The sequence below is a fragment of the Anopheles coustani genome, chromosome 3 (assembly GCF_943734705.1).
Source record: "Anopheles coustani chromosome 3, idAnoCousDA_361_x.2, whole genome shotgun sequence".
NCBI lineage: Eukaryota > Metazoa > Arthropoda > Insecta > Diptera > Culicidae > Anopheles > Anopheles coustani.
The window spans coordinates 21445074-21468132 of NC_071288.1; the positions used below are offsets into that span (position 1 = coordinate 21445074).

Here is a 23059-nt window from a genome sequence, read left to right on the forward strand (position 1 = left end):
ACGGAAGGGAGAAAATTCCTCTGAACGCCGAACGAAAAAGGATTCCAAAAAATTATTCGTAGTGTTTTTTTAGTGCAAGAAGTTTTAATACAAATTATGGCAACAATGTTCACATGAAAACTCCTGTCGTTATTATCAATGTAACGCCAATCGTTATCTTTGCTAACGTATTTTAGCAGAAAGTTGCAGTTTAGTGCATGCTGCTATTGCGAATTTCGTTGTTTTTTTTAAATAAAATTAGATTTTCGTGCTGTTTGGAGAATCCCAATCGGTGAAATTGGTTGTAATTTAATTTTGCAAGAACAGTGTTTGTGGTATTGATGACTTCAAAAACAACTATAATAACTGAGGATACGGTTATCATTTGAGGTACCGGAAAATACTCCACTCGTTACGGTGAACTGTAACAAATGGAGTATTCGAGCCTGATTTGTCTTAATTAACATGATATCTTTTGTGATAAATGAACGAAGTGAATTCTCGTCTTTCATAGTTCGAAAATGAATTATCAAAACATAATACATATGCGATAGCAGAGGATAACACCGAGGGCTTTTTTAATGCCAATACTAACTGGAAAGGTTTTTAGCGAAGGCAGATTTTACTAAATTTGAAATAATGATTGGATCCTACTAAGTGTTTCTAGTGTAGTTTTATCCCCTCATTTTCAAGAATGCGTGGAAAATCGTGATCTAGAAATATATTTCATTTACTAGGAATTTCGGCTATTTCTCGAGTGGTTGGTAAAAATTAATTTAGTTTTTCGCCTAAAACCTGCACCTTGCACGTTGCCTCTCCTTACCCAACCTGTAAAAACCGAAGAAAACGCCACGAAGTGCCTCCCAAATCCTAAGTGACGTTATAATTTTCCGAACTGGCTGCCATTCCCGAGCTGTCGGGCGCGTTAAGATAGTGTCTAATTACGGCATCAACAACTGAACAGGAGGACTCCGGGCCACCAGGATCAGGCAGCAGCGACATCCTTTCACTAACACCCGTTCACTAGCGCACCGTTGTTACAAGGGCTTCTTCACCCGCCCGATTTCGATGCTGTAATATCCGTGTGCGCGCGCTAGGGGTTCGCTTAAAATTCTGGCCATGATCTTTGGTGATTTAGTATGCTGCGTGCACTTTGTGGTTCTGTTTCAAAGCTGCACCGGTGCTGCATTGGCGGCGGCGGCGGCGGCGGCGGACTCACCGTCGGTGGATGCCCACGTGGGAACGGTCGGGCCGTGGATCGTGGCGTCAGCGCAGGTTCGACAAGCGGGACCCGGGCTGGCCCCGAACAACCGAACAGCCGGTCGGTACACGAACTCGCAGCCGGGAGGTAAGTCGCGGGAGAACCAAACGCATGGTAGAACGTGATTTCGGAAGTGTGGCCGTACGGTGTTCCCCAGACGCGTCCGATTTCACCCCTCCTCCCTCTCTCGATTACTTCGGTCTTGCACGTGCATCTTTGGGACTGCGGGTACGTGCGGGATGTTTGAAACTACTCGAATCACCTTCATTAGCACGAAACCGTTCGGTGCTGGGAAAAAAAACGACTAAGGCGAAATTGTTTTGGAAACAAATGGAAGCTTTTTGCCGAGCGAAGGGTCCTGCGGGCAACCCTCCGAACGAAGCTGTTTATAATTTCGGTGACAGTGAACTCATTTTCTCCGGCGCAACTGGACCAGCTGGTACGTGGCACCTGCACTTTTCGTGCGGTTTAAGCTCTTTAACTTTTATCGAGAACTAGTTTTTACTGGTCTTTACATTGCGTACTCTTCAGTTTTAGCCACACCGATAGATGTTTGCGAATGTAAAATATGGTTTCCTTGTTTGCCACACAGCATGGATGTGAAAAAGCACCTCCACATAATGTGATTACTCCATTTGCCTTCACTTCAGTCCACCCGAATTTTATAAATATTCCACTATACAACGCACTCTACCCACCGCAAAACATTGACCATTTTTACCTTCCCCAGGGCCTTAATAATATTAAGTACTTTACTCGATACACTTCGGGGAACAAACCCAACCCCGATGTCGGTGCGCTTCGATATTGGACGCTAATAAATTAAATTAAACTTGTCGATCCGCTGAAATCCATCCGGCAGGATCATTCCGTGACGAATGGCCATAATTCGATCCAGAAACAGCGGATACCTGTAAGTGGAAGCGCCAGCACTGCATCCGAATGCAGTCGTCGCAATGCGGTGCATGTCTTGTGGAGATTCTGATGAAAGAAAAACAACTACTGCCAACTCACCAACCGAGGACATTATCGTACCCCGCTTTTAGCATTATGCTCATGATTAGGTTCTAGCGTGGTACAGATCAATCTTGGCCATATAGAGGAAGTTCCATTACGGATGTAAACTTCATTACGTTCGTTCGTTCTTTTCGAGAGATGCTTCTAATGAAAACATGAAATATACGAGCGAACGATGTATCTTTGGAGGGTATGGAAACACTAGGATAACTTTTTAGCACACAAAACAAAGTATTTTTTCGAATACGCTTCTCCAAAGTCAGACCCAGTAGAATAATTTGGGTTGTTTCATTCGTTCAAGGTGGAGTACAGAGCTGTGACACAACTTAAGGCAAAGCTTAAAAGCGGTCCATCACCAAACCGTTAGTTTCAATCAAAGCCTCTCGTGTAGCACTGGTTTGTCTCCTTCAAAATTAATCGAAACATTCTGTACAAAATTGCCATTCGGCTCCGCTGGTTCGGGCGATAATTAATTTATTCGATTAAGACACTAACGATGGCCGCTCGGGTCGACTGTCTTTGTCCTCGTCCTCGGTGCCACGATCAATCTCCGCCGTGCAGGAGCAAAACAAAAAAAAAAGGAAATGTGAGCGGATTTGCAGCGATTCGATTTTTGCCCATCCGACCATCGTCTCCAGCTAGCGAGGAATTTCACGGCCCCATTTCCGAGAAAGGGAGAGAGAGAGAGAGGGCCACGAACTAAAAAAAGAACACCCGGCTCTGAACACAAATCCTTATGAAGCGTCACCGTTGTCTTGTTCCGTTTTCTCTTCCATCGTTCCGCTCGCCCACCCGCGCCTACCGGACGTGGCCCTGACACATGCGACTTTGTCTTCCTGGCTTCAACGCACGAAAGAGCTGAACGAGTACTGCAGGACGTCCCAGGACTGCCGACAGCACGCCCATGACTGCGACGGTCGCAAGCAAACCTGCACCTGTGCCGAAGGATATCGGCCGGACGAGACGAACCGGGTCTGCCTCGGGGGTAAGTGTTGCGGGCCCAGTACCGAAATAAGTGAATTTTCGTTTTCGCACTTCACTCACTCGTCCGAGCGCACGCACACGCACCAGCAAACGACGATTTCCGGCGCAAGGACGATCAAGAGGAGCTGCCCGGCCGATGTGACGGATGATTGGCCATTCGAATGCGGGGACTTGTCGTATCTCGTCCTCAAAGGACGGAGGAAACGGGGGCGACATGATTGAGGCCATTGTATCTTAATAAATACGCACGGACGTTGGAGACGTCTTTACCGGGGCGGGCGTTCGGCTCTAAACGATGTTCTCGGACTCGTCTGTATCGCCACTGGCAATGAGTCAGAAGTGAGCCTGGCAACCGGTAAACCCATTTCAAGAGCCTGCTGCTGTTGGCCCGAGTCCAAACGTGTCCGATTTCCTCCTATTAGTGCGTGCTCTGGTATGGCACTGATAGAAGAAGAGACAGTCCGAGCATTCTTTCGAACCCTTACGACGACAAAACGCGAAACGAAAAAGGCGTTTATACTCTTGGCAATACTTTGCCACCTACCTAAAACGCATAGCATATGATTTTACGTTTATCACGTGCGATTTTGCGACAATGATGAAGTGAAAACAACAATTGTAAATCCGAAACATACTCATTTTATAAATCAGAGACATACTGATTATTTGTTTGTATTAAGCTGGCGTTTTGTATTCTTAAGAACTTAAAAATATATTCTGATAAAATTAGGTTTCGAAAAGTTACAACCAGTTCTTAAAGCATGCACCATTTGGACCTGGTTTAACGAGTTATTTCATTGAAAGGCTCTTGAACATGACAAATTTTTGCGTTTTGTGAGGAACGGCATGTTCTGTGTTATCAAATATAAATGGGTTGATTTAATAGAGACGACCAAACCACCCGAAGTAGTGTAACTTTAATGAATCGTGCGCTCGAATGGTATCTAAACCCTTTTGAAATAATTCCGAGGCTTTTCCAATCAACATGAAGTCAAAAGTAGGTCTTGGTACCCTTTTTAGACGTGGGTTTTTACCGTCAAAATAGGCAGAAAACCTTCTGGCATAGTATCCGCCTTTCGTGTAGTAACAGAAAATTCTACCAAATGGGTTTTGCAAAAACCCACGTCTAATAATGTCCATTACTATTAGAAGGACTGGAAAAAACATACATTCAACATTGAAATAACAAATTTCAAACATAATAGAACATCGATTACTTCAAAGAAACTTATGCAGAGATGATGTGTAATAGATTGAAAACAGATGATGACTGATGAAGTCGTAGAACCAAGCATTGTGGAAATACTTGTGAACTCTAGATACAAATATTTTAAACATTGTCTAAAGAGTTTCGTAATACTACAACAACCTTCGGAAAAATATACGTTGATATCAAACCATCCTATTAACGATATCTTCCTGGTACTATTGTTTGTGCATTAAGGAGCTTTGAAAGCTCATCCTTCCTTCACCCAAAGAGGCTCAACTAAAGGGGAAAAGAGTCCCCCTCAACCGTACAGCGGGAAAGCGTTTTACTCGCACCAGAACGACAGTACGCTATCGACAACACTCGAAAGCGTATTTAAATTGCGTTATTTGTTTGTACGTTGGCGGAATAATGCCGACACAGTTCTAATGGTGCCATCTCATATGCTTAGCCGCCTAGCTTGGCTCGGCTAAGCTGCTAGCAGTGTTGCTGTTTGTTTTAGCCCACCGCCTACCACGATGGCCACCATCTTGTTCCATCGATGCCATCTTCGGAAACCGTTCGGAGTGTGTGTTTGTATTTTTTTCCTGCTTATCCCTTGCACACTGTCTTCCTCGAAGGACTTACTTAGAGTCACATTTTCCGACCGGTTTCCTTACCGTTGCTAGTGTGAGGTTCTAAAGCGGATTGGAATGCGCTCCACTGTTTGGATTCCCGTTTATCTTTGCGAAGCGATTGTCTAGACATTTTTTTTGTCTCGTTCCCCTTCCATGTTCCTTCCGCTACCTGCCCGCTGATCGCGGGGAAAATAATTCTGTGCAAATTTGCGAACAAGCGCCGGCAGCGAAACCAGCGCTGTACATTGAGCGAATCATGTCATCGATCGAACAAAAAAAAACAAGAAAACCGAAATGCAGCTTGATAATCCTTCCCCTACTCTCTCATGCCTAGTCATAATGCACAGCGAGCCGGGAAATGCGTCCCTTGCTTCTTTGAGGACCTGAACAAACAAGAGAGCAACTAATCGAAGCTACACTTCGCTGCGGATCGATTTTCTCCAGAATAAATGGGAGCACGTTGCGTTTTAGGGAAAGGAATTCGATTCCTCTTCGCGTTCTGTTGCACTTTGTTTTGTCGCCTGCAAATGCTGCTGCTTTCTTTCTTCCGCCATTTTTTCTGCTTCTATTATTTCCTTTGGCACACGGTTTGTGCAGCCGCATCCCGCGGTAGGGCGGCATCCGGAGGAAGGATAATCGAATTTGCCGACTGCTCCACGGTAGAGAACTGCTGAGCGAAGAGTGCTCCTGCACACCGATCCGGATGATTGGCTGTTTGATTGGTTGCCAGCTTTTCCGAGCAGCAGCAGCAGCAGCAGCAGAACCGTTATAAAGTGCACTAAAGTGCACCGAGCGCTTGCATCCATTGGCCGGGCCGGAGCGCCTTCGGTTCCTTTGAAAACGCAAACGACAGTGTTTCTGTTTTGTGCGACGTATGCAAAATTTCATATCATTTGTTTGTAATCGTACCATTTGTGAGATGCTTTTCGATTGAGTGCTTTGAGGATGGCTTGGTAAAGAAAGGCGCACGCACCTATTTTGCGGTTGTAGGTTCGTGATCCATATGGTCTGAAAATGGACAAACTTATTTTTTTCTAAAATGATAAAATTCCAATGGTAGAATGTAATGGAATACAATAAAAAAATAACTCAGTTGGCGTTCGTTAACAGTATTTTAAGACTTTCTTCAAGAGAGGCAGAATAAATCTTTTTTTAAAACAAAATCCGAAACCTTTTTGCACTTTATATTGCATCCTTAGGATGGAGAATACAACAGTATCCCCACATCGGGTCCGTCTTGTAACGCAATCCGAAAACCTTTCTTCTTGTCTCATGCCAATTTTTCGCTCCACTTATCTTCCAGCCGTCGGGCGTCGCTGTCTGTACGATAGCCACTGCATCACGAACGCGTACTGCAAGGGACAAATGATTTGTACGTGCAAACGTGAGTACGGATTCCTCGCCGACGATAACTGGTCATGTCAAGGTAATTTTTCAACATATTTTACGTGCACTGTTGCAAACGCGCAGACTGAGTGCAGGCATCGTTTGTTGACTTGTGAGAAAAAAAAAGTCGTTGGAGCTTTTTTTTTGGAGCTTGTTGGAGAGAAATCCCAAGAAGAACGGCATCTGCATTTTTTTTTTTAATTTCCACGCCATTATGTTTGCTTCGCTCTTATGGCTTTGTTTGTTTTCTCTACTTCCTCCATCATGCAGCATCGTCCGGCAAAGCATCCCCACGGATCGGCACGTCTCGGATTGGAGGCTTTTACGAGCTGCGTCGTTTGCTGCCACTTCTAGTGGCCAGTGGTTCGCTGTGGACGATTTGCAAGCGGCACACGTGAACCGGCCCCTTCGGTTGGGGCAAGTACATTCTTTGACCGTAAGACTTAATTAAAACTACAGCAACCCCTGCAGCTATAGCCGCCTTCGCACTCATCAAATTGTTCCATATTTCAGACGAACTTATGCCATGCACCTGTGTCCCATCATTTGCTACCACTGCCAATTGATTCTTCTAACGGATTCCCCATTCTTAAAACACACCAGCCCGCACGATGCTACCGGACGTCAACCGAGCACCGATCCGGATACTCTTCCAGACAACTGCACCAACATCCTTTTCTCCTCGTCGAAGGGCGCAGGACCGAGACCGGTGGGGTTGAGAACTCTATTGAACTGCCTGAACTAAAAACCCCTCGAAAAACCCGTGCCACAATAGGGGAAAACAACACACACACTCGGTACGGTGAGGGCATCAGCTGTCGATGTAAAATCGAAATAAGATTAGTTTATTCGTGAAGTGCATTCTCATTTCTCTTCCTTCCGAGAGAGAGCCAAACAGTGTGCGCCAGCCCACCCACCCACCGCTTGTCGGCGTGGCGGCTGGAGGCACTTTCTTGGCATTGGTTCGCGAGGAAAAATGAACCCGGAAACCTGAGGGAAAGGAGCGCCGCCTCGGGCGTGCGCTCGTGCCCAGCTCGGATCCGTATAAAATTGCTTCCAAGCGCTCGAAGAAAAGGGCAACGCCGTCCACGAGCGCGGCACGAAAAAGGATGTGCTAGAAGGTGAATAAATATTCCAACACAACAAATAAATGTCGAACCCGTGGACGGGCGAATGTGTTTGTTTGCGCCGGCAGAACAAATGTTGAACTTACGTGTCCGGACCAACTTTCTTTGCATTCTGCGACTACGAACGACAGCGGCTTTCTGCAGCCTCGCCCTCACACCACATGCCAGCGCCAGCGCCGAGTTTTATCGTTTTGCCCGCGTAAGTTCTTCGGTCCGTTGTATTTTGCACTTTTTTTTCGAAAAAAGTATATGTATGAAGTGTTGATTATGTCAAATATATAGAAACATGAATAAATATTAAAATATGCTGTTCGTTTCCCTGTGTTTGGATTTTTTTTTTTGCTGTGATTTTGAGTCAACTCTACAATTTAGTGTCCTTTGGAAATCTAATGTTTACTGTCATTTTATGTTTCCGAGAATGGTTTTAGATTTTTCTCGTTCAAACAAAAATAAATGTTTAAAACTAATGCGATTAGAAGGAACAAGAACAAATTGATAATGAATACCTGCTTTGAAGTGAGACAAATATTTGATTACACATTTCAATTCGATGATATTTTAATGTCATCAAGGGTGTGAGCTGTTTGACTAGTTCGTTTGCAAACAAGTTTTTAGATTGATAAAATAACGGTTTTTTTTGTTTCCCGCAAACCATTCTTCGGTGCTACAATTTGTGCACATCTAACTGATGGCAAATATTTGAAATTCCAATGTCCCGCTGCGATGCAGAATCGCATTGGTTTTTGATTACTAATTTATGCAGTCCCATCTGTTCGACAAACGCAATGATACCTGAAAGTCGAAAGCTGATTAACCCGTACTTAAAAAAAACCGAACCCAAATGGCTGGTGTGCACACATACACTCACACAATCATACACTGCATCACTACGGTTAATCACTGTACGGAAAACGTTTGCGCACGTAAACACGTGTGTCATTGGGTCGTTTTTCCTTGCACCAGCCCGCGCCTAATGGGAAAGATGTCAGAAAGGAAGACGGCAACACAAATTAGCGCACAATATTGGAATTATATAAATTTCAATAATTAATTTTATTTATAAATTTGTTTAAACAACCAAAATCAATTATGCTCTCACGCTCACCCTGGCCAGCGTGTCCGCTTGCGTACACGGATCAATATCGCTCCTGCCACGGGCTTTATGTGTCTGATCCGTTTTCGAGCCAACGCCAGTCCAGTAATTTCCACGGCAGTTGCAGGTGCCAACCGGAAACCGCCCCTTCCCTCGAAATGCCACTCGACGGGTTGATGAGTATCAGGTAAAACGCATGTTAATCTGAGCATGGAACGGCACCGCTGCTGGAGTATGGCAGATTCGGCGGTATCGGCCAACTGGCCAGGGACGGTTAAGTGAAAACATAATTATTCCAATAAATGTTAATTGATGCCAAATTTTATTTACGGCTTCGGACGTGGTCCAGACGCCAAAGTAAACGTGCCGGGGCTCGTATGGGCTCGTTGCCGCGAAATGGCGCCACCGTGGAATGAATTTGATTTGTGTCGTTGGCAACTGTAAGAATCGTTTGCATTTTTAATTGATATGAACCGCTTTTCGTTTTCCGTGGTTTGCTTCCTCGTTCAGCGCTTGCCGAAGGGATGGGTAATAATTTGGCTTTTTTTTACCATTTGCCTCTAAAAAACGGAAATCGTTGTAAAAACAGAAATTATCAGGGGAGTGTTTTTTTAAAGAACGAAATGATATTGATTTTACTAACACTAGTTACAAACCTGACTGACAAAATGTATCAGAAATGTTTTTAATAAAGATACTTTTAAAATAAATCCGCTTTTGAAACACCGGAAAACAAATGTTTGAACGAAACTCCAACTTCTTCGATCCTGTACCAACGTCAACCTAATACGACGCTCACGTACCGTTGCCTGGCATTGTTGGTAGGCCGGGACGCGTTGCTATGGACGCTAGCTTAGGTTTGTTTTATGTACAAGCAAGTCGGCGCACTGCACCGCAACGAACATAATCATCCTAGTAGTGCTACCGAGCGGAAAGTGATTTTCAATCGTTCCATTTGTGCAGAACCTACGGGAAATTTCCAAGAGCTATATCGAGTGATTTTTGAGCGAAAAAGTGTACAATTTTGGCGCGCGGAACATGGATTTTCGTGCCATCTGGATCCGCGACCGGTTGTGCAAGATTCTCGGCGTCTTCGAGCCGCGGTACATCGATACGGTGCTGAACGAGCTGTACGACGAGCTGGTGGCCTTTCTGGACGACACCGTCATCGACCAGCGGGACGAGCACAAGCGCATCCTGTTCGCGTACCGTACCTTTTACGAGCGGCTTATCGAGGAAAAGGTGACCGCCTTCGAGCCGGGTATGTGTCGAGAGGACGTAATCGAGAGGGTGCACCTGTACCGAAGGAGGTTTCCGCTTTTTTCTTACACCACTCTACCTGTTCCATTGCATGACCGAATCCCCCCACAACTGGGGCCTCGAATGGTGGATCATAAATTTCGCAACATCCCGACCGGGCGGCCGGTAATCCTAACAAATATATATGCATGTAAAACATGGTAATCATCCCACCCGGAACCCGGTTCTCGCGCCCATGATTAAATCGGCGCAGCTACGGCCGGAGCATCGCAAACCGGAGGCTCGGACCAACCGGAACAGACCCAGCGCGAGAAGAAAGGCAAGAAGGTCAAAGGTGGGTAATTTTTCGTTCATGATTCACGCGCCATAGCGGCCCCGTTCGTCCTTTTGCCTGTGCGTTATCAGTCGGACGACCCTCAAAACTTTTTCGCAAACATAAACCGGACCAAACGGATACACTAACACAACCCTGTAACCCTTTTGGGAGTTTGTGTTGGTGTAGAAGAGCCGGGGAGAGTTTTCCTTTCAGTCTTATTTCCCGGGGAATACCACCGGGAGAATCGGGGCACCAAAAACCCTTTTTGAAGCCAGCCAGTATGTCGTTTATGCTCTCAAATGGATTTATAGTTTTCCTCACCCCCAAAATGCCCCACTCCTGATGCACCGAACTTCCGAAGTCCATAAGATCCGGTACGCCGGTGAAATTATGACACTTTCATCTAGTCCGACCGTAAATTACCGTTGTCATTCGATTTCGCTCGCACGCCCTCACTTTCCAAGGGTGAGGCCGAGTAGGAAGGATTTTCAGGTATTCAATCCGTTCACTTTTCGAATTCAAAACTTGCTGAGACGACAGAGAACTAGTAAGGATGGGGAAGATTCTTTTTTTATTCTACCCTTTTTGGCCAAACGCCGTACTACATGCTGCTAACCACTGTTTCGTACCAAAAAGGAATATCATTTTCCCGAACGCGTCCTCCCTTTTTGGTCTTTTTGGTCGGAGCGAGATGGTGCTTAAAAAAAAGAAAGTTTTCCGAATCGCATTTTTTCCACTTCAGTTCTGGCCGCTCCATTTGGTTGTTTTTCTTCAAACGACTTCCTTTCGCCACTTTTAGGCCACTTTCCTTTTTCCCTCCCTCAACATTTTTATTTCTCATTTCTCGCTGCTGGCTGGGACAGTTTTGGAAGCAAACTCTTTTTTCACGTCTCTTATAAAAATCCTTCCGACCGAGTGCATGCGCTACCTGTCCCCAATTGCCAATCTTCCCTCCCTACTTCTCGAGACAATTCTCTTTGGCTCTTCCGAACCGTGGCGTAGTTTCACTAGCGCCCTGCCTCCTTTGTTTCATCACATAAATTTTCGGTAGATCCTTTCGAGCGAAAAATGACTTTCGTAGCACGTTATGAATTCCTGATTTTTCCTACGTTCCCACCAAGCAAAAGTCCTCCGGAGCCGTTTGGCACCTTCGGTTGTTTCGTCCAACGGTTCCGAACCGGTTCCGTAGTTTGCATGACGGTGCGAATTATATGTCTTATCTGCATTTCCGCAGGATTTCTCTAACAGCGTGCAGAGCTTCCGGTGCTCGGACAGCGGCGGAGGCATGAGATTTAAGCGGCGTGATGAGACGGAATCGAATGGCCAACAAACTTTTTAATTAATAGCTATTCAAATGTTCCATCTATTGTTGGCCGATTTGTTTGTGACGACAGAATCTTATCTACACGACTGTTGTCGTTTGGACTGCTGATGAGAGAATCCATATTAATTAATCCTTTTTTAAGTCACTATTTTCAATACGCAAATCGGGTTGAGAAGTAGCCTGCCAATCATATTGCTTGGGATTCTGGGATCGATTGTTTTTACTCCAACATTAAACATTCCTCCAACGTTGCACAACTCTTTCTGAAGCGTTTCTATAAAGAGCGTGGACTAATAGTTCGGGGGTTGTTTTTCTCATTCTGACACATAATTTCCTCTATTGATGTCTTTTATTGATATTCCTGTACAATGGCAGGTGCTATTCATTGAACAACCGAGACACGTCGAGTGCAGGATGGTTGCATTTTGTGCATATTTGTTCCATTCATCTCCGTGTAACAATGACCCGGCTGGCAAACAAAACTAACTGATCCTCCTCCTCCTCCTCCTCCTCCTCCTCCTCCTCCTCCTCCTCGTCCCAACAACACCTACAACAACCGGGTTGCCTGCACATCGTTGTGAAAGTAGAAGGTGATGGTACGACAACAATGGGATGAAAAACTATATTCACTTATTGGGGCAGAAAACTTGAAGGTTGAAAGAGTGCGATGGGAACCCGCTGGCTCGTCTGTATAGGAAATGAACAAGGATGTGAGCTCTGCTGCCTTTCATATCCTGCAGGCAGCACGTTCCGGGAGGTTAATTTGATTTATTTATGTTTTTCTTCCGATCGTGCGAGTGCCCGTTTCGACCCTGACTTGCATCGGGATCACTCGATACTCTGGCGAGGGGAGAGGAAAAAGCGGGTTATTTTGATGCCATAGTTTCCACAAACACTACAACCTATCCCATCGTTTGTGGCGCGCGTAGACTGCCACGACTCCTTCGAAAAACGAGTCTACAGTAGCGAACCTGAGGGTGCCACTGCCAGCCGGAGGATGGAACTGCTTGTTCCTATTTGTGTCTCTTGCACAACGGCGAGTAAGGAACAACGGCACTTCGTAACGGAAACAGTACCCCTATATTAATAGCATTATTGTGTCTCGAAGAGCGACCGAGGTTCGCTACCGCCTGTGTGCAATCACATTGTATGTACCAACTCTGCTGCATCTCCCTCCCATGACCAGGAACGTTCATCGAATGCAGCACGCAAAAATCTTCAGCCCAGCTTGACTAGCCCGTGCTACCCTAATTACATTGTATTATAGTTTACATGTTTGTCGCCTCGTAATGACTGTGCACAGGAAAATATTTACTAAATAGCTTCATTTACTTACGATAATTTCCGTTTTTCTCTCAGGTCCAGCCGATGATGCCGACGATGGAAGTAAGTGCCATTTCGTAGAACTACACGTTTGTTTTGATTTTTGCACTTGTTTTCTACACTCTACATTTATCACTGTACCAATGATGATACTCATTTTCCTATGTTATTTTAAACTTAGTGGAAGATATTCACTGTTTTGCATAATCACGACGCATGGTTTACTAAATTGTTCTGCAAACATTACCAGACTGGTGGAAATGTCACACCACACGTAAACAAGCGTTGTTGTTGTTCGTGACTTGACATTTCTAAACTGTTTGTGTTTCCATAACAATTTAGTAACTAAAGTGTTAACAAACTTAATTTTTATATATTCTACTGTTCTAAACTCGCAATTTTGCATATCCTTAACATTTATAGATAAGAAAAAGGGGAAGCAGAAGAAAGGAAAGAAAGGAGGTACGTATGCCAAACCAATAAATGACGGTAAAACTAACCATAACCATGAGTTTAATCCAAACAAACGACTCACATAATTATAAAAACTATCAGGTGCTAATCCTTTGTATACGATTTGCAATATTGTAAAACCACGCTCGGACAGTTTGCAATCAGGTCGCCGTTCGTTTGTCCTGCATCTCTGCTGCGCAGTTGATACTTTAGCAACGTCATCGGTGTTCTAATTAAAAAATCACTTCTTTTCTTTCCTTCATTTGCCCACGGTGACCATGCAAAACTTTTCCAATTAGACGCTGACCATGAGATTACCGGCGACGCCGGATTCCTCGGGGCGAGCAATGATAATGAGCTGGTGGAAGTCACGGTAAGTACGGACCGGCGGAACTGTTGTCCCCAGCTATTGCACTACGGCGCCGTATTACAATGTTAGCTAATGGAAGTGTAATGTCATTATTGTATGTTCATTTGTATCGCATTTTGCTCCCCGCCCCCTTGTCCCCCATTCACGGCGTAGAAAATCGTCCCGACATCGATTAAAACGCCAATCGTTCACATTTGCTTCGGCATCATCCCGGAGGAGAAAATCGATCCCAACGTTCGCTACGTGTATATGGTGCGCCGTCTTTGCACTCCGATCGGTAGGTTGAGTTGATGCAGTAGTTGTAGAAAATACACGCCTGCGTGTGATCGACAGAATCTAATGCGTTTAATTGCAGGTACGTTTCAAAACCTTGAGGACTGCATGGCGGAAATGCCACGGAAAGTAATCGTTGGGTGTATCCGAGGAAATTTGATCCACAACGCGAAGGAAATGCTGGAGCGGATCTATCGGCCAGGCGTGGAATTTCAATTCCGTGAACCCGATACCAAGCGTCCTAGGCCGGAGAAAAGTGCCAGTGCGGATGAGGACGAATCTGCCGTGGTACGGGCGTCCAGCAGGATCAGTGTCGGTCTGATCGACTACTCGCGGCCCTCGGACTTCCGCATGAAGGCGATCCAAGCGAAAAAGCTCGCACCGAGTGCAGCTATGCGGGAGGAGTCGGCACTGGAGAACAGTAGCCGCCAGTCGCTGGCCGATACACCCAGCAGCGAGTCGAACCTGACGCAAACGAAGGCTTCCGAGTCAACAACTGGCGACAGCGACGCCAAAGCCGGCGCTCCTCCACTGCAAAGCCCCTCGGAGCGCTGGAGCGTTCTGCTGGAGGAGTCGAAAGCGAAGGTCCGAGCCGGCGAGAGGCCGCAGAAGGACGAGGAAAAGACGAAACTACCTGAGGAGAGCCCTATGAAGCAGAACCTTGAGACGAACCTGGAGAAGCTCATCGAGACGCTCCAGTGGACGATCGATCATGTCGAGTGCGCGTTCAGCCTTCCAACACAATACAATGCCCCACACCAGGAGAACATCACCGTGGATGAGGATAAGCACAAGATCAAAGTTGACATTGCAAGGACAGCGATCGAGGATCTGACAACGCTTCAGCTGGAGGAAATTGTCGAGGGTTGGTCGATATACATCGGCAAAGTGTTGCGCGAGTCGAACGAGAAGGTACGTGCTTCTATCAGGAGTCGCTTTCGAAGGCTGGTTTTTACACGATAACCGATGATCCTTTTAAATACTGTAGGAACCGATGGACAGCACGCCGATGGCAGAGTATAATCTATGGGTCGAACGAGAACTGTTGTACAACTCCATCATTGAGCAATTGAAGGCGCCCTTTGTGATTCAAGTTTTCGGTAAGTATGCTTGGCACATATATTCTGTTAGTTATATTTATTTGATCTTCATCTTTTTTTTTATATGCTTTTTTATTGATTGCGCTTAAAGCAAGTAAATGATGTCAACGTAAAGCGTTGCATGGGACTGAAATAACAAAGCGTGATAGATTTCATGTTCGCTTACTTTTATTAGATGAAATAAAATAATTTAATGAGAATTAATTCATTACAGATGCGTTGAAGGACAATCAGAGTAATATCATGAAAGCTTGGCCTGATCGTTTTCGTAAATTAAAAGAAGCGCTCAGTCTGGCAAGGGAAAACGTGGAGCACTTGGCAATGCTACAGAACTACCTGGAGGTGAGTGAGCAACTGGAGGAGGGAGCCTGCTTCACTAACATATTTATATGTAACAGTCTCGGTCCGGTATAAAATAAAGTTGAAACCCATGTCCTGGAATGGCCAGCATCACCAGTTAACAGGCGAAAACTGTGCTCCAGGGACTTCGGGGGTGGGACATAGGGCGAGAAATTTCTCGAACAAATATCAACCATCCCTTCGCAATCGTAATCATTATTTGCTTGTGCCGGTCCAACAAATTTAATCCTATTCTCGTTTCCCGGTTTTCCCCGCCCGCGTCTCGTTGCTCCACGCGTGGCTTTTCCCGAACGCTGCATACTACACTGTTGCGGCAAAATGCGGACCCATCTTCACCACCATCGCACCACGAATGAACGTTGATGCCCGGGTTTACGACGTGGTCATGGCAGAAAATCAAAACCGGTGATGACTTCAAATTCATCCTATCCATAATTCCGAACATAACGATCATACTGAGACACATTTGGACCATGTCAAACTATTACAGCCTGGACGAGAACATGCTCAGCCTGATCGGGAAAATATCCTTCGTGTTTGCCGAAAAAGTTAAAATATTAATTAATGTGGATACCATTTTCAAGTAAGTTGTGCGGGACTGGCCGTCCCTTAAATTATAATTAGCTGGACGTGCCCGTGTCCGTCCAGAGTGTCCTCGTTAGAAAGTTTGATTAGAATGTTACATCATGTGTGAGTGAAACTGCCGCCTCGCTCCGTTATACACGCTTCGTGACCTTAGCAATTTACCGTCCGATTTTAGTCCCATAGAGTTTGATACCAGAGGAGAGGGAAAGAATGTGCGCGGTAGTGTTATGTATTACCATCTAATTCCTCCCTTTATCCTCAGGCACTCAGCATCCCACATCCACCAGTGCGCAACCAACTGTGCCACTCTACTCCAAGCCTGGAAGCAGTCATACATGCAAACACGGACACAGATAGAGCTTTCCGGTATCGGGTCGCGCTGGGAGTTTGATAAGAATGTGCTGTTCCGTGAGATCGATCATATGACACGAATCAGTCGCGATATGGCACACATCGCTCAGGTAACCTATTGGAAACCATTTTGTGCCAGCAGAGCTTGGTCCTGATGTCAACACTTTCGTTGCAGGTATTTCTTGACTTTGAAAATATTTTCGACGCCAACTTTAAAGCGATGATAACAGACCCGGAAGAGGCAGACAACACACTGAGCAAGGTAAGGAACCACGGGTGTGTTTTAGGTCCCCACGGTACCTTTAATGTAACATCAATGAGCTAGTATTTATCTTCAGTCCTTCGTATGAAAAAAAAAACTTACGAAATCTTTCTCAAAAATCTTTTGAGATAACCGAGAAAAATCGTTTAATGCATACTTATACTTTTAACGTACGCCACAGTAATACGTACGATAAGTGGAAATGCATCAGTGCTAATGATATCCATTCTTCTCTGTCACCATGTGCTTCGGCCGGTACCAGGTTTATCGCCTCATCAATCACATCATTTCGGTCGACTACGACATTTTCGCCTCGAGCAATTTGGCCAACTGGGAGGCCACGCTGGACTACTTCCACAAGGGCGTCGAACAGGTGGAACACGAAGCCAAGGTGGCCCTAGACCGCTGCATACCATCGCTCCGGTAAGTTCGTTCGCTCGTTCGCTGCCCGGACTGCTCAGCGTAGAGCTGATTTTCGGCCCCCGGAAATCCTTTTTCTACATCCAACATAAATCACCTGGTAATCCAGTGGGGGAGTGCTCTGTGTTCGTCTTACCATTTCTTTGGTGAATTTCTTTTTGTCCTAGAGCATGGACACATTCTCTTTTGCTTCTTTGTTTGACTTTGAATTTTCTTCATTCTTTTCTTTTTTCCATGTCTCTCGAACCCTGGGAAACCTTGTGGACCTGCCTGTGTATGTTACTTTGTGGGAGGAAACTTTTCTTCATCGTCATACGAATCCGTGAACACCTTGATTGTTGCCGCCTTCCCAATTTGGCGAACCCTATTCCAACGGTGGGGGTTCGGACTATGGCCGACTGCATTCGATCCCGAATGGCCTCCATTTGGAATACGAACCTCGTGTGCGTACCTTCTCCTCACGCTCGGCAACCGGGCCTCCGACGCAACAGGTCCGCCGAACTTGGGCTGGAGCTGATAAAAAATTTAGACCGGATAGAAACAAGACCGGCATTGGCAAAGCATTTATCATCCAAGTATGAAAATATTATGAAACAATTCCTGGCGGAGGTCGGCATGGTTGAGCATGAGTTTCTGGTACATAAATAAATTTGTTGTCATCTTAGTAGGTTCACTGGCGAATGACAGACCGACCGGGCCCTCCCGAAGACTCCGTAAAACCGGCAGGGCGTGGAACGCAATCGTCGTTGCCCGTTAACAGTTTGATTCAGTTTCTTCTTCCTGTTGTTTTACGCTCCGGTGGAAAGATATTTCTTCGAGTAGCACGATACTACTTCAAGGAAAACATTTTAATGCTTCGTCCTTTGAGTAATCTTGGAGCTCCACCACCAATTTGATTGGGGGTTTGTTGCTCCTTGCGCTGAACGGACCGCTTCACCCGCACACGCTGTTGTCCAAAAAAAGTAACAAAAAGACAAAAGACAATTTATAGCGCATACCCTTCGTAATTGATTCAAGTTTGAGGAAGGTAAAATTGCGGCCTTTTGTTTATTTCTTTCGGTGAAATCTTTGGCTCCGACAAAGTTTTCCCGAGCGAGAACAAACTTTCTCCGGTCTGCATGCGCGTTATTAATATCTTCCGGAATCAATTCAAAAGTTTTGTTTCCACCGTATTTTTTGTACTTCATAATGCTTTCAATGTTTCTACCGGTGATCGTCGGTAGCCTCCGTCGGTCATATGCAATTTGCAAGCATGTAACTTTCTCCCCTCCGCGCTGCGTGGCAGTTGTGACAAATCCTGTGCTTTCTTACATTTTACAGAAGCATAAAAATAATCCACCCTTGCAGCGCAATGAGCCGTGCCACGTTGGGGCCGTATTTTGGGTGCGTTCCCTACTGGAGTTCATACGGAAATCTATGACAGCGTTTAGGGAGGTAAGTTGTATCAGTGCCTCGCTTTCCATCTGCATGCTCCATTTCCCGGTGGCAGATGGTGGAGGGTTGCCATTCCGTTCATTGTGTTCAACAACAACTCGAGCCCCTAAAATATGACAGCTTCCTCTTCCCCTTGCAGTTCGAGGCCAGTAAACGGCACGGCGAAACGTCCCTGCAGCGGACCGCTTTCGGTCAGTACATGCAGCTGGTGAAAGAGTTCAAGGGGTACGAGAAGGACAACTTTCAGAAGTTTACCGTTCACGGCACGAAGACAGTGAACAGCGTGCTGAAGCGGAACATTTTGAAGTTGGACTTTTGCGATACCATGATAGGTACGACCGGAGTGCTGGCGCCGACTTCCAAGCATCTTCTCGTCGAGTATCCATTCACGTTTCACCCGCCTCATTGTCTTTCTTCCTCCCTTCCTACCGCTTTAGAACTTCAAAAAGAAAAGAAAACCTCCAAGTCTAAGAAGGATCAACCATCAACCCGCCGTCCGTCAGCGCTGATGACCGGCAAGGACCGTTCCCGGTACACCAACATCGCCACGGCCGTACGCTGGCTCGTCAATCGTCCCGAAGCACCGGACCCACAGCTAGCGCTTGCTCAGAAGCTCGTCCGTGCCGCACGTTACACCCCGTCGCAAGTGTCCTCCGGCAGCGGCACACAAACCCCGGCCAGCGAATTCAAAATCAATCAGGCTCAACGTACGTACTGGTGGATCTGACTTTAAGGATCCGTTCACCTGCAAGGATGGGTGGTTTACCTTTTTTTGTCGGTGGCGCTAAACGCCGCTTAAAACTAAACGATCCGTGCGTTGCGTTATCTATATTCCACTCACCCAGTTCCCATTTCTTTGAATTACTACTATTTGCTCCGCAGTGATGGTATCAGCAGTTTCCCAAAAGAAAATTCCCACGTGGCGTGAGGTCATCGGTGAATCGGTGCTCATCGAGTACAAGCTCAAGTTTGTTCTAAACTTCTCCTACGGTAAGGGTTTTTTTCCTTTTCTCAGTGTTTTTTTTTTGCACGCTCAGCATTTCGTCGCTCCCGCGGCGCTCTTAACTCGGTTGGGCTCTCGTCGCCGGCCTCCGTAGCACTACCGGCCACTTGCTACTTCTGCATGTATAGACCTGCCCCATCGCAGGAGGAAAAAAGAAGAGGAATTCAGTATCCTTTGTCGGCCCGGTGCCTACAACATTTCCTTCTTGAAGTGAGCCGGATGAATATTCTATTCGTAGCATAAGAGGTTTTAAGCCACCCTACGCCGTATACTTTCACCCAGGACACCGGCGGTCGCAGATAGTCCTACAGTTCTAATGCCACGAAATGCGGTAAAGGTTGATCTAAACTGGACGTGGGCGGCTGATGACGACGATGATACCGGCGGGGGTCCGGAGGGTGGCTGATTATCATTTTCATTTCCAATAACCAACAGAAGTGGCTTTTGATTTATTCGCCCTCCGCCAGCGCTTTGTTCTTCTGCAGTGTCCACTCTTTCGCTTCGCTTTTCATCCATCTGTTCAATTTATTCTAGAGATCGTAGCCGATGGCATACGACGCGCTGCTCCTTCCTGAGGCCATGATCAAATCCTTTATCCGCCTTCCGGTCCCTTACTCCCCGCACCACTCCCTTTCGGTTTGAAATATTTCTCTCGTTTTCTCTTTTCATGCTCCACCACAACCTACGTCTGGCTACACACAGACATATTCGACGTCATCAACGAAGGTCAACAGTTCGAGTATTTGGGATTCACATTAAGTCCGACCATTAGGATGGCCATTATGAGAAAAGTAAGCAATATTTTCTTAACCACTTTGCTGCCTGCTGTCTCCAGATACCTTCTGTTCGTTCCTCGGCTCTAGTCACGGCTACCGGACGGCGGCCCGAGTGTCATTCATCCCCTAATATCCCCAAGCACATACACACACACACATCCACCACACCTTAAGTTCACACTATTCCAGTTCTATTCGACTCGTGATTTTCTCGAGGGCACAGTTCAAACTCCTGATCCATGCTCCGGACAGGCGCTGGGTGTGTCGCTCGACGATGAAGTAGATTTCAAGAGAACGGTGTTTCTTCTCGAGGTGCGCCCGGGAAAAGCTTTAACAGCGTTGCCGTCGGCGGAAAGTTATTGTTAGCCCTTGTCCCACGGCCGAGTGACAGCGATATATTTCACAGTCGTGCAGGGAATGCCGAAAGTGCACCGGTCTTAATGTACTGAGCGGATGGATGGTCAAAACTCGCTGGAACGGTACTGCGTACGTGTGATTCCGTGTAGCGAGAAGAACGTTTTTTTTATGACAGCTTTTCTTGAGACGTGTCAACTTTGTGGAGAGCGTATAAAATAGAATGGAGAAGAGCAAAACTTCCTTTTTTAAAATTGTGGTAAAAACTATCGCATTTAACATCAACACATACTGGTGCTTTTTCCTTTCTTTTAGTTTCACAACCAATACCAATTTGGAAACTAGCAGCCAGCAAACATGAAACATTATTTTAAATGTTCCAAGTTTTTCCTCACCTGATAAATCTTTCTCCTTTTAAGCATACTAACCAAGTAGTAATCTTTTCATCACCCGCAGGATCAACTCTTCTGCGACGTTGAGTGCGTTAGTAATATGGTCAATAAATACAACGACATCGTCCTGAATCTCTCAACACCTGAGGTAAGTAGAGTAAAAAACAACATACTCTAGTTGTTAGTAGTTTGCACTAAACCATCATATGTTTTAAATAACTCGATCTATAATATTAAATCTCAATATGAATCCACACCAATTTAAAGATATGTCTAAACTTTGTTCGACTGTTTCCGATGGACTTAACTGGAACAAGCTGTGTACGACGCCTAATAATTATCCTTCCGTTCCATTTCGAGATTAATATATCCCAGTAGGTGCATTTCCATAACAAATGAGTAAGAAAATCCTTTCCTCCATAAATTATTGACCAAACTTGCTACAGAGAAACCAATTTCTTTGATACGCCAGAAGGCGGCTTCGCTTCAAAAGGAAGGGATTGGTTTTTGGAACCAGGCCTAGGGGAGGAGCCGCGAAAGCAAGAAGTTGCCTTCTTGCCAGGAACTTCAGTTCATTCGACCTTGATTTACTCAACACAGTCTGGAGAGCGCATGCCGTGTGACCGTCTGGAAATGTCGTCAAAGGGTGGGAAGAAAAATGCCCGGAACCAGTATTAATTTATCCGTAATCATAAATATTCATGGAAAATGATAAGTAATCCAGAATGAGACCGTCGTCGCTGCCGCTGGGGAGTGCCGGTTAGAGGTGTAAGTTTGGAAACAGTTGATTGCTTCGATTCGTCAAGTGGTCCACTGTTTCCGTGTTTCTCCGAGGACCAAGATAATCGTCCATGCTTGGAGCGAGCTACATTTTGTCTCAGCTAAATTCAGCTTAAATCGGTACCATCAAATATTAAACGACTTTCATCGGCTCGTCTTTCGCGATTGATCCTTGATTAGCATAATGTGCCGTTGCAATTACTACTAAAAGGATTCTTCTGTTCCCTAGGGTCTGGTATTTTTTGTTGTTTATGTTTCAGGATTCGATATCGTTGACATAGTCAACTAGATTTAGGAAGAATATTAAGACCCCGAGTATAACTAGTTTTATTTAAAGCAATCCTACTTTCATCTTTTTCAGGTTCATTTTTTACGAGGTCATTTGTATGATGTCGAAACCATCATCCAAGCTGGACTGGGACGGTTCACTTGGCAATCCTTCAACATACAAACCTATGCTGAAAAATGTCAAACAGTAAGAATTCTGGTCGTTAATTTATGTCTGTGTAGTTTAATCAAGCCTCGCCTTGAGACGCCCGGCATCATCAACCGTTCATCACTACTTTGATGGCTGGTTATGATATTCCTCTTCAACATTGACATGACTCTTTTCGCATGTTTGCTACGAATTTCAGCTAATGAAGAGCTTATCATCGCTGGTATCACAAATTGGGTACATCAGCAACGACATAAAAGCGCGAATCGAGCGTCTGGAGTCGTACGCCATGTTCGAGCTAGAGGCCGACAAACCCCGGGAGGTACGGGTGGCAGCAGCGGACGTCGTTTTGAAAGCATCGAGCCAACAAAAGGACCATCATCAAGCCCACCATCCGCCGCACCATCACGCATCGCACCGCCAGCATCATCCGCAGCAGCAGCAGCAGGACGTTCGCCATGACAGTGTTACGCCAACGGACGGCTCGGCGCTCGGTTCGGTCATTGCGTCCGGTCGGGGTGAGGATGGAACCGACGCAGAGAAGCGTCAGAAACGCCCGAAGAAGGTCTCCATCAAGGAGACGGACGATAGCGTCAAGCCATGCCGCGATTACTTCGACGCGCTGGAGAAGGATCGCAATGCGAAAACGATCAAGCTGCTGCAGCTGTACGACTCCATCGGTCCCATTTTGATTAAATTGGAAAGCTTAGTGCTCGGTACGTTCACTGGCGAGTGTCGTGAAATGAAGTACTACTACAACCACTGGGAAAAACAGGTTTTCGGCTGCTTCACGAGGTACCTACCGTCCAAACACTT

The 23059-nt window shown here is 45.8% G+C and overlaps 2 protein-coding genes across 2 annotated transcripts in view; both read left to right on the top strand.

Annotated features, from left to right (window-relative positions):
* Nucleotides 1-1098: 1098 nt before the first annotated feature.
* On the top strand, nucleotides 1099-6849 carry LOC131272595 (uncharacterized). The gene is made up of 4 exons (XM_058274405.1): nucleotides 1099-1327; nucleotides 3114-3242; nucleotides 6369-6491; nucleotides 6722-6849. The coding sequence occupies exons 1-4, from the start codon at nucleotides 1099-1101 to the stop codon at nucleotides 6847-6849; spliced, it is 609 nt and encodes a 202-aa protein (XP_058130388.1).
* Nucleotides 6850-9709: 2860 nt separating this feature from the next.
* LOC131259503 (dynein axonemal heavy chain 10) overlaps nucleotides 9710-23059 on the top strand; it is a 38073-nt gene continuing 24723 nt past the window's right edge. The window contains exons 1-21 of the mRNA XM_058261008.1: nucleotides 9710-9932; nucleotides 10185-10265; nucleotides 13318-13356; nucleotides 13647-13720; nucleotides 13871-13994; nucleotides 14073-14902; nucleotides 14979-15090; nucleotides 15305-15432; nucleotides 15843-16033; nucleotides 16298-16496; nucleotides 16562-16648; nucleotides 16911-17071; nucleotides 17560-17704; nucleotides 18389-18502; nucleotides 18642-18834; nucleotides 18940-19209; nucleotides 19385-19492; nucleotides 20208-20296; nucleotides 21092-21175; nucleotides 22169-22282; nucleotides 22443-23038. Coding sequence (XP_058116991.1) covers nucleotides 9710-9932; nucleotides 10185-10265; nucleotides 13318-13356; nucleotides 13647-13720; nucleotides 13871-13994; nucleotides 14073-14902; nucleotides 14979-15090; nucleotides 15305-15432; nucleotides 15843-16033; nucleotides 16298-16496; nucleotides 16562-16648; nucleotides 16911-17071; nucleotides 17560-17704; nucleotides 18389-18502; nucleotides 18642-18834; nucleotides 18940-19209; nucleotides 19385-19492; nucleotides 20208-20296; nucleotides 21092-21175; nucleotides 22169-22282; nucleotides 22443-23038 — 3962 coding nt within the window. The remainder of the gene's footprint in view (nucleotides 9933-10184; nucleotides 10266-13317; nucleotides 13357-13646; nucleotides 13721-13870; nucleotides 13995-14072; nucleotides 14903-14978; nucleotides 15091-15304; nucleotides 15433-15842; nucleotides 16034-16297; nucleotides 16497-16561; nucleotides 16649-16910; nucleotides 17072-17559; nucleotides 17705-18388; nucleotides 18503-18641; nucleotides 18835-18939; nucleotides 19210-19384; nucleotides 19493-20207; nucleotides 20297-21091; nucleotides 21176-22168; nucleotides 22283-22442; nucleotides 23039-23059) is intronic.

Bases quoted from the DNA above. Each gene is read 5' to 3' on its own strand.
- LOC131272595 (XM_058274405.1), top strand. From the start codon at position 1,099: ATGATCTTTGGTGATTTAGTATGCTGCGTGCACTTTGTGGTTCTGTTT. The intron at 1,328-3,113 runs GTAAGTCGCGGG...AACGCACGAAAG, and splicing joins CACGAACTCGCAGCCGGGAG to AGCTGAACGAGTACTGCAGG. The intron at 3,243-6,368 runs GTAAGTGTTGCG...CTTATCTTCCAG, and splicing joins GAACCGGGTCTGCCTCGGGG to CCGTCGGGCGTCGCTGTCTG.